Source organism: Pocillopora verrucosa, chromosome 14 (assembly GCF_036669915.1).
Source record: "Pocillopora verrucosa isolate sample1 chromosome 14, ASM3666991v2, whole genome shotgun sequence".
Taxonomy (NCBI): domain Eukaryota; kingdom Metazoa; phylum Cnidaria; class Anthozoa; order Scleractinia; family Pocilloporidae; genus Pocillopora; species Pocillopora verrucosa.
In genome coordinates this window covers 10089944-10104893 of record NC_089325.1, presented here as the reverse complement: position 1 = coordinate 10104893, position 14950 = coordinate 10089944, and the positions used below count along the sequence as shown (strand labels likewise).

At 36.3% G+C, this 14950-nt stretch overlaps 1 protein-coding gene across 2 annotated transcripts; it reads left to right on the top strand.

The window, feature by feature from the left end:
* Positions 1–623: 623 nt before the first annotated feature.
* LOC131797831 (microtubule-associated tumor suppressor 1 homolog) lies at positions 624–14750 on the top strand. Of its 2 annotated transcripts, none has more exons than XM_059115496.2 (12): positions 624–1913; positions 4644–7104; positions 8850–9502; positions 9712–9799; positions 9891–10049; positions 10135–10190; positions 10337–10442; positions 10854–10927; positions 11460–11558; positions 11669–11788; positions 12347–12444; positions 13191–14750. In XM_059115496.2, the coding sequence occupies exons 1-12, from the start codon at positions 1410–1412 to the stop codon at positions 13411–13413; spliced, it is 4641 nt and encodes a 1546-aa protein (XP_058971479.2). In that variant the 5' UTR covers positions 624–1409; the 3' UTR covers positions 13414–14750. The 2 variants fall into 2 exon arrangements, with proteins under 2 accessions (XP_058971479.2, XP_066017280.1); XM_066161183.1 differs by lacking the exon at positions 624–1913 and adding an exon at positions 4343–4420 and having other exon boundaries at positions 13191–14748.
* The last annotated feature ends 200 nt before the right edge of the window (positions 14751–14950 follow it).

The window sequence follows — 14950 nt, the reverse complement described above, 5'->3', positions numbered from 1 at the left end:
CCAGAAAAACCAATGATAACAAAATACTAATCGATATAAAGCGGTAGTGTGTTAACTCAAAATCCAGCCAGACAATATCTTAAGATCTTTACATACTTTACTTTAGAAATCGGTTTTGTTCACTTGTAATGATGTCGCATTTTATCCCTCCCCTCCCCCGCTATTTCTTTTCTATGAGTCCCTACCCCAAACGTGTCCACCTGCGTAGGAAACTAGGGCAAATCGACTCTGGTACAAACGTTTCTGGATTAATTTTGTCGCGAATCTGGAAACATCTCTACTATTTTTAGCCCGTGCGTGAAATGGCTGACAACAGAGAAAAGAGTTGATGTTACTAGAAAACTGACAGCGTAAAGACTAACTTATTTGAAAAACGCAGTACATTACTCTGTTTCTATTTACATATAGCACTGAGCAAATTGATTTTCCATTCCGGAGACACTCAATGCAAAGTGCAAACTACCTTACGTCATTTGTCACAAAAAGTCAAAACAAGGCAAAGCGAAAATCTAATTAAACCCGTGTCAATGGCTCCCTCACCGAAGTGTCCTCTGTATTGACTTCAAAATGACAAAAGTAGGCTTTTACGAGGATGGTGAGATAGAAGTGCTAAACATCAGCAACGTTTATTTTGAAACGAGACCACTGTGCTTGAAATCTTCTTTGCAAACAATAGCTTCTGAACTGAGTTGTTTACATCGGTAGGACATGTATTATCTTATGCATGCGCAGTTTTGTGACACATGTATTTCTCTGCAAGAGTTCGCCACCGGGAAAAAGTTACAACTGTTAAGTCCTGCTTGAAAGCGTCCAATTATCATCATTCGCTTCATCAACTACAAGCCAAAGAAAAGAGAAACAGTGAAATTCTTGTTTTATTCTACTGCAAGGCTGTTTTAGACTTGTAAGAGTTTGTGGGTTTGGCAAACAAGTACCTTACAGTCTTGGAATTGCAAGTGTTTATCTGGTACCGGTTGGGTCTTAAAATTAATTTGTAGTCGTAATTGCCAAGGTTTATGTAAAACAGATGGTTGGTTAATTCCGTGAAATTCTAGAAAGGATTCTCATTAACTCCGCTACGGGATACTACAGTTTAACGAGACGAATTATGGATTGAAAAGGATCAATTCTAACTCCCTTTGTTGTGGGGGCCTGACGGTACAGAAGGCAGTCGTGGCAACGTGCAGCGTCTTAAAAATCTAAAGTAAATATTCCCTTCAATTCGAAGGAATCTTTTTCAACGTGGACTCATTCCAAAGCTGGACTTACAAATCAAGCTGTCTTTAAAAACAATGAATTCTAAACAGCTCTTGTTTGAATCAAAGAAGGTGTAACTTTTCCGCTAAATTGAAGTGGCTGTCGACTTCTTGATTGGGATCAATTTCTCATTTTATTTGACATTACCAAAGATGCCAATTTCTTCTTATCATGGATTGAGGAAGAACTCTGTCCCAGCAACGCCGTGGAACAGCACAAAAATTTCACCTCATAAAAACCTTTCCCGTAGTAACTCAACGTCTTACAACTCAAGTAAAAGACCCCTTGGTTTGCCAAGATTATGGAACCACGAGGAATTTTTGATAGACGACGAACAAGGCGGGGATAAATATTCCAAGAGTTGCCCATCCTCAACTGTTCATAGTTCAAGGAAACCACTCGTCAACTCTCGACCAAGAAGCGCTCGATCAGCGGCTGACAGAAGACTTAAAAGACGGGATACATTTCCAAAGTTTGCAAGTGAATTTTATCGCAATGAAAGTCGAGAATATAGAAGAAGCAAGAGTGATCCATCAATTCTTGCAAAGAAGAAGCAGAGGAAAAGTAGTATAACAGCTCCAAAAAGACCATCAACGTTATGGACTGTCGGTAAGAGGCAAGAAAAACCTAATTCGTCCTCGGCGCGCAGAAGAAAGGTAGGCTGTCAATTTACTGTTTGCGCTGCAAGATGAAGAGAGAATGAACTTCACTTTACTGGGGGTCGGTGGCTGTGGTCTGAGTTACGGGTTCAAGATTTATTGTTTAGATAGCAATCTCTCAGTACTGTTATTTAGTGATTTTGACTTATAATCTCAAATCTAATCATAATGTTACGTTTATTCTACTTTTATTTCAAGGTGTTAATTTCTCATGGGTGCAAACAATGGGAAAGCTTCCCCAAAGAAAACAATAATTTATCTGATTAAGCTAAGTACTCGTGCTTTTATTCTCCATCCAAACCGAAGCGAATTGAGGTCAGAACAATATTAAATATTATATTCAATACAATATTCAATTTAAATTGAAAAAATGCAAACATTCATCCGATTAATTCGTACCTCGCCCGTGATTGATCATACATTTAATATCATGTAAATTCTGCTCAATTTATTATAGGATATTGTAATTTCAGTGGCCAGTTCCGCATGAATCATTACAGTCTTTTGGCAACTCTTGTAGCATAATGAACTCAAACTGATTTATTTTGGTCAATTTTTACTAAAAGACGGATTCCAAGAAATACTGTTCCCATTTTGCTCCTCCATCGCTCCTAATTTCTTTCGCCAAATTTCAAGTCAACGATTTGACACAACGGCTTGATGGTTTTTTTGCGCCAAAGAAATATGCATCGGTGAAAAATATTATCAATAAATTAAGGAACAGCCCACAGCCACGTAATTCGCTTGCAATGAATTTTTTTTAGCAAATTGGAATTTTTTATGGAGACAAAGGGCCTTTGAAACGGAAAACTCATTTGCCATGCCTCCGAGATCTTGGCTGCAAGCCGAACCATGGTTGTTACGTGAGAAAACGGAATGGTTCATTTTGTTGTTTATGATCACCTGAAAATAAACCACTCTGTTTGATAGGTAGCTAGGGGTTTGGCTTTAGTGCTCAATAGACTGTCCACATTCTTAGCACTGAGAATAGGAGAACTGGACGCCAAGAATAAAGGGGTCATCCGGACGCTACCGCAACCTTTTGTTTTTCTCACATAACTTAAGATTCCAGAGCTATCTCTATTAAGTGGATATTGGCTTGATCAAATATAAGAACTGTTTTCTTTACAGATAAGTGCTATAGTTTATCAATGCCGTGGCAGATGTCAGCTTCGGCAAATTTCAATGATAATATATTCTCTATATAAAGTTATAAAACTGGAGTCATGCGATATATATCGAGACAGGTCTCTGAGATAAATCCATCTTCAGTTTTCCAAATCCACATTTAAAAAAAGGGACTATATCGGTAATCTCTGTTTTGTTGGGCTGAAGAATAACATCATGACAATAAGTGTTTAAGAAGTTTTTTTTGGAACCTTCGTACTACTGTCGTAAAGAGGCTGTCTCTTTTCAAAATATGCTTGTACTTCTGATGCGAAATAAAATGCCAGTAAGAGTATTAAGAGAAGAAAGGACTTTAAAATTACTCCTATCAATTTGTAAAGAATGACAACAATTACGAATATTCTTTTCAATAACTCTGATCCTCCATTAATTTTGACACAAATAAGCTATTGCCTCACATCTCATTGGTCGACAATTTAAGCCCGTGATCTGTGCTTCGCTCCCTCGCTCACTGTGAGACTTGAGGCATTTGATCAGCGTGGAAATCATTAATCGATGGGTCCTCGGATATTTTAGTTGTCAGCTGAAGACTGTTCTCTGAAACGAACCAAAACGAAACAAACGGCTAAAGAAGAGTAATTAGTAACGAAAGGTAGGATTTCAAGTTATCGGTATTCTAACCTTTGCCGGTGTCGATTTCACCGTTCGACGGTATCATAACATTCACGCTAGCAGCGGGCAAAAAATTCTGTCTGTGAGTACATAAAGATTGTTAATCTTATTATAACATTATCGTTGAAGTTTATGTCTTAGTCATTCATATCACAAGATTTCTCTGCGGGATTCGCGTTCAAAACCAGTCGCTTGCATTCCCTTCTAATAAACACATCGATCGGCGAAGCGTGCAGTTGAAAATTTGTTGCCGTTTAAACACACGAGCAGATTTCTGTGTCAAACCATTTTGTTCACTTTAATATTATTCATTTCTAACGTGATTAGAAAGTGTTTTCAAATAGATTATTTTAGTTCAGATTCAAATTCTCGAAGTAAAATACAGAATTAAGGATGTGCAAGTTAATTTTCAAGTCCGTCACTCAAGTCATTTTTAAAGGTACTTTCTCGCCTTCATTCCAAATTCACGCCAACGAGGTTACATCAGCCTTGTTTAGTGTCTGGTGTCTAAGGCCAATGATTACTTCAGTAATTTCTTCAAGGATGCTGTAGTTCAATTATATTTACGTTTCTTTCCTCTCTATTCCCGCAATTTGACACAGGTCAAGAGGAGGAGATTACTCAAACTTCAACTTGTAAAAAGTTATTTCTTTCAATTGCCAATCGATGTTGTGATAAAAATGCAGTTTGATATTTACCTACAAGTATGTTTAAATTTTGGAATGAAAATTTATTGTGATAGGCACGCTTCGACACTTGTACACACACGAAAATTGGACGTTGCTATAGCGAAAATGTCGATATTATTGACTTACGAATAAAGTCACGTTTGTTCAGCATTTGTTTTGGTGTCACATCGTATTTCAATTTTCATTTTATGTTGATTAACAAGGGTTGTAAAATTTTCTTTTTGTTCCTCTCATTTAGGTCAACAATAGTCTCGCTGCATCGTCTTTATCCTCGCCCGACGGGAGTTTATATGGCGGATTGACGAAGAAGCGCCCAAATCAAGGAGACAGGGTCGTATGCATACTAAACAAGAAACCTCAACTTGGTGTCCTTAAATACATCGGAAGAACACATTTTGCCGAGGGCGAATGGTGTGGTATTGTGTTGGACGAAGCCTGCGGCAAAAACGACGGTTGTGTTCGTGGAGTGCGTTATTTTCGTTGTAAAAATAAACACGGGATATTTGTACATTCGCATAAAGTTAGAACTGCCGATGACATTACACTATCGCGATTAAACCTGCTAGAAAGCCCGTTCAGTCCACAATCACCGGAAAAGAATATTAAAGAAGGTAATCACAACGAGCAAAGCATGTCTTCTAGTGATGTGGAAGTAATGCGCTCCAATGATCGCGAGGTTTCTAAATATAGAGACATTAACAAGCCGATAAAGCATACGAGAAGGAATCGTTCTGTCTCGTTGGATAGATATCTGTTCTTAAAAGCCAAGCAATTGGCGAAAGGTCTAAATATGTTTTTACTTAATACGGAAAAGAGTGAGAAAATGAACACCTGGGAGCAGAACTGTGTTAATCGCTCGCGTTCGATGCCTAAAATTTCCAAGGATATTTTCCCGGATTCAAGCGAGTATTGTTTGGGAGGTGACATGGGTGATTTGGAGAAAAATGTTTGGAACGAGAAAACGGCATTTGATGCTGTGACTAAAGACTACATCTCTGTTGGAGCTGATCACAATAAGCCTTCAAAGATGACAGGTGTTCTTGACTTGCCAAGAGATGGCATTAATAATTTAGCAGGAGATCTTCAGGCACCTCTTTCTGTGCAGTCTTCATTGGAGAATTCCTCAAATAAACAGAATGGTTTTCAACCAAGTAAAGATCAAATTTATCTTAATGGAGGAAAAGCTGCTCTTCAGAAGAAGGTGGGACATGCTGTTTCCTTGGATACTCATCTGATGGTCGAGAAAGGACACTTAACTTTAATGTCTAATTCTGAGAACAACGAATACACTTGTGCAGCGCATCTCTCTACCAAAGAGGACCCCTTTATTCAAGGACTACATTGCAGCTGCCCAAGCCTGCACTGTGCTGATCATTTTTCAGAAGCTATTACAGCCTGCCTGGATTTGGGGCGCAGAGAAAAGCTTGCCATTCCCAAAGCTGAGAATGAGAACAGAAGCAACACTGGCAGATCTGCTAAGCTCTTGGGCAAAGATAACACTCAACAGAAACATCCTGGGTGTCTTCATGTGCAGTCTGACACATTGCATAAAATTTCTGATAACAATAAACTGGTGAATGGTGATTCTCTGATTTCTAGTGATAATAAATCAACTCAGGTGAGGAGCTGGCCTTGTTTGACGTCAACTCCTAAGAAACCTCTTAGGAGATGCAGCAGTAGCAGTGATATTCATGCTGAAAGTGCCCTCAATAGGAGTGGAGACTATGATGAGGTGTTTGATGACAATATTCCTTCGATATTGGCAACAGTCAAACCAATATCTAATAATACAGTTAAAAGGCCTCTTGATCTAAATTGTATTGACACAAGTTTGTCACAAGCCAGTGGTATCAAGGCTGCAAACAAAACAGTTAAATCCCATGATCAAGTTGTGGATACTGGTTCTAACTACACTGACAGTCTCTCTGGATCACAAGCGTCATTATCTTCCACTGGAACAAGTGACAGCAAGGGAAAAAAGATGTCTGCAACAAGACGGATCCCCAGCTCGGTCAAAGCCCCTAAGTCTAAATCAACATCAATACCAACAAAAAGCAGCAACACATCAAAAACAACACAACAAAAGCAGTCTAGGCTAGAACAAATGCGTCAGCAACAAAATCAAAAAGTCAACTTATCATCTGAGGGTAAATTTCCAAACAGAACTGGGCCCAGTTCAGGACATAAACAGGAAGGTAAAATACAGAAACGACACACTCTAGCAACAATACCCGATCAGAAATCATTTGTACCACGTCCAGCTGTGAATAAAAGGCCAACAAGTGGTAGCATCATAGAGCAATCCCCTAGAGAGGAATCTAAAACCTCAAAACTTCCTGTCAAGAAGCTAAGTGCACCATCACAGATTTCAAAACCAGCAGCAGCTACTAAACTGGAAAGGAAGAAAGACAGTGCTGCTGTTCAGAAACAGCTTAACACTGCAGGAAGTCGACCACCAGTAGCTCCTGCTGTTAAAAAAGAATCTGGCTTGGCAAGGTCAGATTCGAATGCAAGGAAACCTAACAGGACATCTCTTCCACATAAGGCCACAGGTAAAGAGAAAGAATTTGCTGGAAGTGGATGTAAGGCCATAGGTGGACAAACTCCAGCATCAGCTAAAGGATCAAAAGTGTCATCCACAGCAGTTGGGTCAAAACCGCAAACAGCAAATGTGAAGAGATCAAGTAGTTCTGTTAAAGGTAATATATATCAATTATTATCACAATGATAATGATGATATTGATAATATAATAAATATCCATATCAACTTAAAAATTCAAATTTCTAGTAATTAACATATCTGTTCTTTTTCCTCTCACTTGGCCATATCTCTTAGATTTTTTAGGTTTTTGTTAAAAAATAGATATTATTATGTTACTGGACACTTAAAATACACACTAAGTTATAACAAATATGTATATGAAATTTATTTTCAATTATGCTCCTAAAACATAAAATTTAGAGTCACTTTGCTTGCTGTAAGGACTTTGTTAAACTGTTTGCGCATAAGTTTAACCTAATTAAAAATGTTTGGTTTGAGGTCAATTTTGTCATCAGTATTAACCTTATGTGAAATTTCAATTATTTTTTAAATGTCCAAAACTTGCCTGAAATTTTTAGCTCAACCTGAAACACAGACTGTAGCTTTTGAGTTTTAACCAAACTGGTGTCTTGTGTCATTTACAACAGTTCACTTCATGTAGAAAAATTTTTTTCTCCCTGTCCAACCTAAATATTGGTGAATCTGATTTGAATCTTGGATGTACCTATAAGCTGTTATTGTGAAGACAGGGCAGTGATAGTGGAACAAAATTTTTGTAAAAATTATGGAAATTTATTAGACATTTTCATTCATTGGCATTCGTCTGAACTCCATATTTAATTAATGTTTGGTTAACTTCTCATGCATAAATAATGTTCCACAGAGAATGAACGGATGACATTTCATTCACTAATGGACTCAGATATTGTTGAACAAAAAATCATTTCTATTTCTTTGACACATATTTTATTTGAATTACAATGTCTTAGAAAGGATATGAGAGACTTAGAGTGTTTTCTTGTAAAGTATTTTCGAAAAAGAAGAGAAGAGAAATCTGATTTAAGCAAAGCCAAAAGTGAGCCAAATGTTGCTTGTACAGGTAAATATATAGGGTAAATATGTGATATCTCATGAGAAACAGCTTGTTCTCTGTTGGATTTTTTTTGTTAAACCTGGGGTATGTTATGCAAGTTATAGTTTTGGTGTGTTCCTACAGAAAGTAAAGGTTGTGTAATTTTATGAGAGGGACTTGGTTTAGTGAAATGATTTGATGAACATTTTCATATTTGACTAAATTTCTCATTTTTATTTCATTTAAATAAATTTAGTTGTATAATGTTCTCAATCATGGTCATAAAGGACTCTCAATCTTTATTGTGAAAGTTAGAAAGTATATATTTTATCACTAATAGGAAAATGTGTCATTCAGCATCAGGATTTTTTGTAATTCTTAAATCACTGTAAATAAAATAAATTCAATACTATTTATCAATAGTTCTCAAGCTTTATGGTGAAAGATGTCATTGATAGGAAAATGTTTAATTTAGCATTAATAATGATTTTTTTGTATATCTTTCATAGCTTTCAAGCCTATGAGTTAACAGAAAAAAATAAGTAGCTTAATATGTATGTATGTAATAAAATTACTAACTTGAGGCTAAATGTAAATCTTTATATAGTTAAGACACTGATTTTTATCAAATTCATTTTTATATTGCTTGATCATCTTGAATTAAAGATGGTGTGAAGTGCCTTTGCATGCTTGCTCTTATTTTTGTTTTAATTTCAATTCAAATGTGTTTCTTAGGAGAGGGAATACTTTGTCTAGTTCTTGATTTTTAGAGGCCTCCTGAATTTTTTTTTTCACATTAATTTGTGCTGTTGCATTTGTTTGTTTGGCAGAGAAAACACAGGCACCTTCAAAACCGGTCAATAGGCAGCCATCATCAGCTTCATCCAACAAAAAGCCTCCGCAAGCTGGGAAACAAAGTACAAAACAAACTCCAGCAAGTCAAAAGCAGGGATCCTCAAAACTGCCGAGAAAGATTTCAGGACAGCTGAGCAATGCCAGTGATAGTGTATCAGTAACAAGCAGTATCAGAGACCAAGATCACCTTGATGACTTCATTGATTCTGAGGGTGATTCTGTATCTGTTCACTCTGACACTTTCATCCATGGTGCAAGAGATTTCTCAAGCAGAAATTCACAGCAAGATAACTTTTCTCTTGGAGGAGACATTGCTTTGCACAACTCAGATGAAAATGATGGCTCTACAACAATGGTGCTTGCCAGTTCTCCACTAGAAGTGCCTTGCAGAATAATGCCACCAGATATTTTAAGTGAGACGCCGTACCTGATTAAGCATTCTGTTGGAATTCAGGTGGAGGATGTTAGTCATTTAAAAACTATTGAGGATGTCAAAGAGAAAGCACAGCATCTGGGTGAGCTTTTGAAACAAAGGACTGAACTCTGTGGCCAGCTACAGGATCAAATTGACTGCAACAGTAACGACTTTGTTGCCGCATCACTGTTGATTCTGACCACTGTACGTAAGGTAAGACATCTTTTACCACTGATGTGGGCATAATGAATTCTTATTAGAATGAAGGGAACTCAGTGCCATCAACTGTATGTAAATGCAACAAACCATACAGGTCAAATTAAATGGATACATTAACAAAGGCTGGTGCTACAGAAAAATCTTCAGGGCTCGGTATCCTAATTTGTCTCAACTGAAGGCTAAAATTCATATTAAATCCACAGCTGGTTTGGTGTCAAAAGTACAGCAATCAACTCCAAAGGAAAATTGAATCAACTTTGCAGGAGATGAAAGTCATTCAGGAGAAACTTGGTATGTGTATGTCAACAGGGCTTCTTGATACTGTTGGTTAACCAGCATGTTAATTCAGGTCTACTAACACTTAGAAATTCCTGTCTTGTAGTTGAAGAGGAAGCAAACAGTGTCAAGCTACAAGAAGAGATGATGTACCAGCGAAGTGAACATGCAGTTGCCATAGAAACCTTAAAGGCTGACCATGAAAATCTACTGGAGGAGACAAGCTCAGAGCTCAAGCGCAAACATGAGGGAGAAATTCAGTTAGGTAAAGTATCAATCATTAACAATTGATGGTCAAATTTATTAGTTATTGAAATTATCATTATTAATTTGTGTTGCCTTTATTTTAGCTATTGAAACTCACAGATCACAAATGCATGAAATGAAGGAAGAGCAAGAGAAACAGGTAATTTAAACAACAAATTGTTTAACTGTAAAGCTTCATAAAATTAGTTTAGTTTTCTCAGGGATCTCAAAAAGTTTGAGTTGTGGTTTTTTTAATCTAGAATCTGTTAAATGTCCTAAATATACCTCCTTTTTGTCTCTGAACAGGTGACACAATTGAAGAAGACACATGATGAACTTGTAGCATCCTTAAAGGACAAACATCAAGATGAAATTGCTGACTTAGACAGCAAACATTCCTGTGCAGTTGATGGTAAGTCAGTTGTAATTGCATGGTGACAATTAGTACAGCCATGTAAAGAAAACTCCTGCAATGGCAACCCAATCCCCATGATCTGAAGCACAATTTTCCTTTCCCTCTGCTCTACAGTTCAAACCAGAGCTGAAGGTGATTACCAGTAGAGGTGTCCAGGGGTATCTGCCTCTGGGAAAATTTTGAATGTTAGATCCTCAGAAAATCTATTGAAATCAAATAAACATTTTTAATGCCTTACTTGTTTACATCAGGATGTTTCTCATTTTGCGTCAGACCATAGCCAAGCTGGGATAAAGCTATTGTCAGTTATGTATTCTGGACATTCTTGAAGTTGTGGTCTGGATTTCTACAAATAAAAAAAAAAACCCAACATTAAATATTACTATTTTATTGACTTTTCACTTTTAGAGCTTGTCGAGGAACACCAAGTGGAAATAGAAACAATTAAAGCAGATTATGAAGAACAGCAGTCAGAAATGAAGGTGGGAGAGTGTTGTCCAGGCACTTACTTTTCTTTTAGTGAATTTTTTTTTTTGTGTAGAAAACTTTTTCCTTCTTGACATGGACCTCCATTTTACAAGATGGGTTCCAATCTGAACAAGATATTTCTTCTCTTTTGCTTTTGCATAATTTTTTTAGTTGTGGGGTGAAAAGAATTTAAAATACAATTTTTGTTGTCTGTGTCAACCTCCGAACTCCCAGAAGTGATTAACACATAACTTCTCCCTATGACATCAATACATTATCTAGCAGATAGGTAATGAGAATACTCAAACTAATCTGGTGGAAGTTGTTATCTTTATCTAAAACCAAATGGCTGCAACTGATTTACATGCTGGGAAATGTGTAGCAGCTACAGGGGAGAATTAATGATCAGATTGTGGGAGTTAAAGGGTGAAAAGCTCATTGTATGATGTAAAAAACAGTGCTTCAGTTTACTTCTCTTCTTTTTGGGAGTGGTGGTGATGGTTCTATGGTAACTGCAAGTGTATTCTTCTGATCTCTTTCTTGCAGGGAAAGTATGACAAACTACTGAGTGAGCATAATGCATTGAACAGTAAGTTTCAGCAGCTCCAAGAGGATAATCAAAGGGACATTGAGTCCCGAATACAGGTTATTATTAATATTATTATTATTTAATTGTTTACCTTGTCATTTTATTCTTTGTGAAGCATTACAATGTTATTAGTGTTGGTGATGTGGCTTTTTCTTCAAAATTTCAGGAAGCAATCAAAAAGTACGAGTCTCTGCCAGCTGAACTTGAAAGCTTAAAAGCTGTGCTGGAAATGAAGAATGAGGAGATAAGACAGCTGAGGAAGGAAAAAATGGAGAAGCATCTGGAGGTATGCACTTAACCCTTTAAACCTCAAGAGTGACTAGCATTTGATTTCTCCTTACAGTAATATTCCAGTGTCATTCATTAACCCTTTAACTCGCAGATCAAATTTGTAATTCTCCTTGCTGTCAACCATATAATTCTTACAATGTTAGTTCAGAGAATTTATTACTGGATCAACCAATTATCCCTTAATTGATATTTTTCTTTATTCTCGTCACTTATCTGGTTGATATTGTGTTGATATTGTAAGGAGAAATTCTGTCTTGGTCACTCATGGGAGTGACATGGGTTTAGAACATGAGAGTAAAGGAAATGATCGCTAACTTAGGAAGCTTTGATTGTTAAATGAATTCTCCTTTTCAGTACCAAAGGAAATATATAGAGAAGAGTATGGAAAAGATGGATACTGATGTTAGGGTGTAGATGATTTGTTGTACTTTCAGAAATTTTTTGTGTACAAAACAGAGTTAATTATGTCTGAGTCTAGAATTATGCTACATGTATATTATAACTTTATTGATAAATTTGTCAACATGTTATGCTGCTTTTAATTGCCTTTCAGTTGGAGAAACTTGAAGATGTCAGAGCAAAAACAAAGAAACTTCAGCAAGAAAATGAGTCATTATCTTTTGTGGTGGAGACGAAGTCTAGATTTGAGAGGTGCGCAATATTTTTTCCATCTTATGGGCTGGGCCTATACTACTACTGATTGTGCATCAATGTAGTTCACACATGTTATCATGAATACTTGAAATATTTTGGGGACACCACCACTGCCTCCTGAGAGGCCCATGGTCAACTATGTATGGATGTGAGCCTGGATAATTGGGTGAAGCCCACATAGTTAGGGGTTATAGGTGAACTCTATGAGACAATAATTGTGAGAGAGAAAAAAAGTTGCAATCAAGCAAAGAAATGATTCTGGCGAGTGGACTGCAACTGTAGTAATTGCAGAACAAGCCTGAATTTTTTCAGGCTTTGATGGGATTCAAGCCAGACATTAGTTAGGTACTACTACCACCTGAGCTATGGTGTACAAAACCACAAGTTAGGAGGAAGGAAATGTTGTAATTTTTTTAGCTTCTTTCTGTATGAGGTCCCATCCTACAGATGAGGCAGAAAAGAAAATGAAAAGAAAAGCCTTACAGACCATTAAGGCAGACCTTAAAACAATGCTATCCTTGCTGAGTTTTATGTAATGTTTAGCCTTGGAAGTTTACAGTGAGCCTCAACCTTTTCTAGCTCACCTCCAAACATATCAAACCAAAAAAACTGGCATAAACTGGACCCTGTCTATTAATGCAATTTTATTTAAAATCAGTTTTCTTTCATGGAGTTGATTTAAGATCTGGTGCAGCTGATGTTGTGGAGGAATGCTTAGTTAAAAGTGTTTGTTAATTTTTCAGGCAACTTTCTGTTGAGCGAGACACATTAAGAAATAGTTTGGAAAGGGAGTCAGCCAAAAGCAAGAGACTTTCTCTAGAAAATGAAGAACTTCAGTGGCGTCTGGTCAACAGCACAAGTCCTCCGTGTACTCCCACTGATGAAGGTGGTCCTCTTGCAATGGCGAAACATAATAGTAATCGCCTCTCAGCTAGTTTTCCTGACATTGAGAGCATAGATGAATAGGAAATCAAAACTCAGTGTTTCAAGCTGAATTGATATTAATTGGGTTCAGCCCATTCCAATAACTTGCTAACAGACGTTTTCTCTTTAACTAAGAGAAGAATGTGCAAGTAGGCAAGGTAGAAAACATTGAAAGAAGTAACAATTATTGCATTGGCTCTCGTTGTTTCATCTTGTCTTACAATGAAATGGAGATAGATGAAAATAAACCTGTTGATTAAAAAAATAGTTTTTGTCAGTTTTTTGTGAGCTGAGATATCTCTATCTCTATTTCTTTGTTTGAGAAAATTTTGCATCTGACAGCTAAGGGAACTATTTTTATTGACAGTGTCTTTTTTTCATAACATTTGGCTTTAGTTTAATTGTTTTTTGAAATGCCAGCATTTTGAAGAAATTTTTTTTTCTCCTTGTATGAAGTTTTTATGTCCTAAATTCATCTACGCATCACTTGTCTTTTGAAATCCAGGAAGAACTTGTAGAGCAGATTATTGATCATGGAATTATGATGTTAGAGGAATAAATGATTTGAGGTACACTGTTTAGTAATAACAGTGGAAGAATGAATCATTCAGTAGCTATTTGGAATTATTAAATAGATTAATGGAGATTGGTTCTTAATTGCTAGTAAATGCCTAATAATGCCTCATTTAATTTGTAAAGTTAATTATCAAAGATTATGTTTGAACATCAGTGTTCTCCAGAAGTTCTAGCAGGTGGTATTTTTGCCAGCCACCTGTTTCTGAAGTGCCTACTACAAGGTAGTAAAATACCTTTCACAATCTGATATAAATTTTATTCTTTGTTTACCAGTATATTTCTTAAGGCCAAAAAAAAATTTCTAGAGAACACTGAAGTGTAACTTAATTAGAAAGGATTTTACTATCCCTTATACATTAGAGCTAGATAATTTGCCAATATATATATTCTATAGCTAGATAATTTGCTTATAGTAAGTTAATTCTATTTTATTCTAGTAGAGTGCTTTTGTTTATTATGAATTAAAAGAATTTATTTTTGTAACATTATTATCAAATTCTAATTTGAAGTGGAAAATTTCACGACTGTTGTCAATTACATTATTTAAACAATTTGAATAATGAGTGGTGCAAATTTTGGCCATGATGCATACTGCAAGATGTTTATGAATGTAATAAAATGCTACAAGCTCAGGGCAAATGCAGAGTTTGCAAGATATACTTTTAAGATGTACATTAGTTAACAATGATAAAGTTTCTGCAAATTGTCAAAGTTGAACTATCAGTTATTGAAATAAATATCATGGTGTGAGGAGTATCTCAAGTGCATACTCAAATTTGGCATAATATTATGTGAAAATTCACTCTTGTTCCCTTTTGAGTTGACAGTGTAGAGCTGCAACAGTCAACTTTGATCTGGAAATAGGACAGGTTAAAGTCCAATTTGGTCTTTAATCATACAAACAGCAAATCAGGCAACTGCAAAGCTAAAGTCTGATTTGTTCATCAAAACAAAGAGAAAATTTGAGCGACAAAACACCTTTTGACAAACAAAGTATCAAACT

Bases quoted from the DNA above. Each gene is read 5' to 3' on its own strand.
- LOC131797831 (XM_059115496.2), top strand. From the start codon at position 1,410: ATGCCAATTTCTTCTTATCATGGATTGAGGAAGAACTCTGTCCCAGCA. The intron at 10,050-10,134 runs GTAAAGTATCAA...CCTTTATTTTAG, and splicing joins TGAGGGAGAAATTCAGTTAG to CTATTGAAACTCACAGATCA. The intron at 11,559-11,668 runs GTTATTATTAAT...TCAAAATTTCAG, and splicing joins ACATTGAGTCCCGAATACAG to GAAGCAATCAAAAAGTACGA.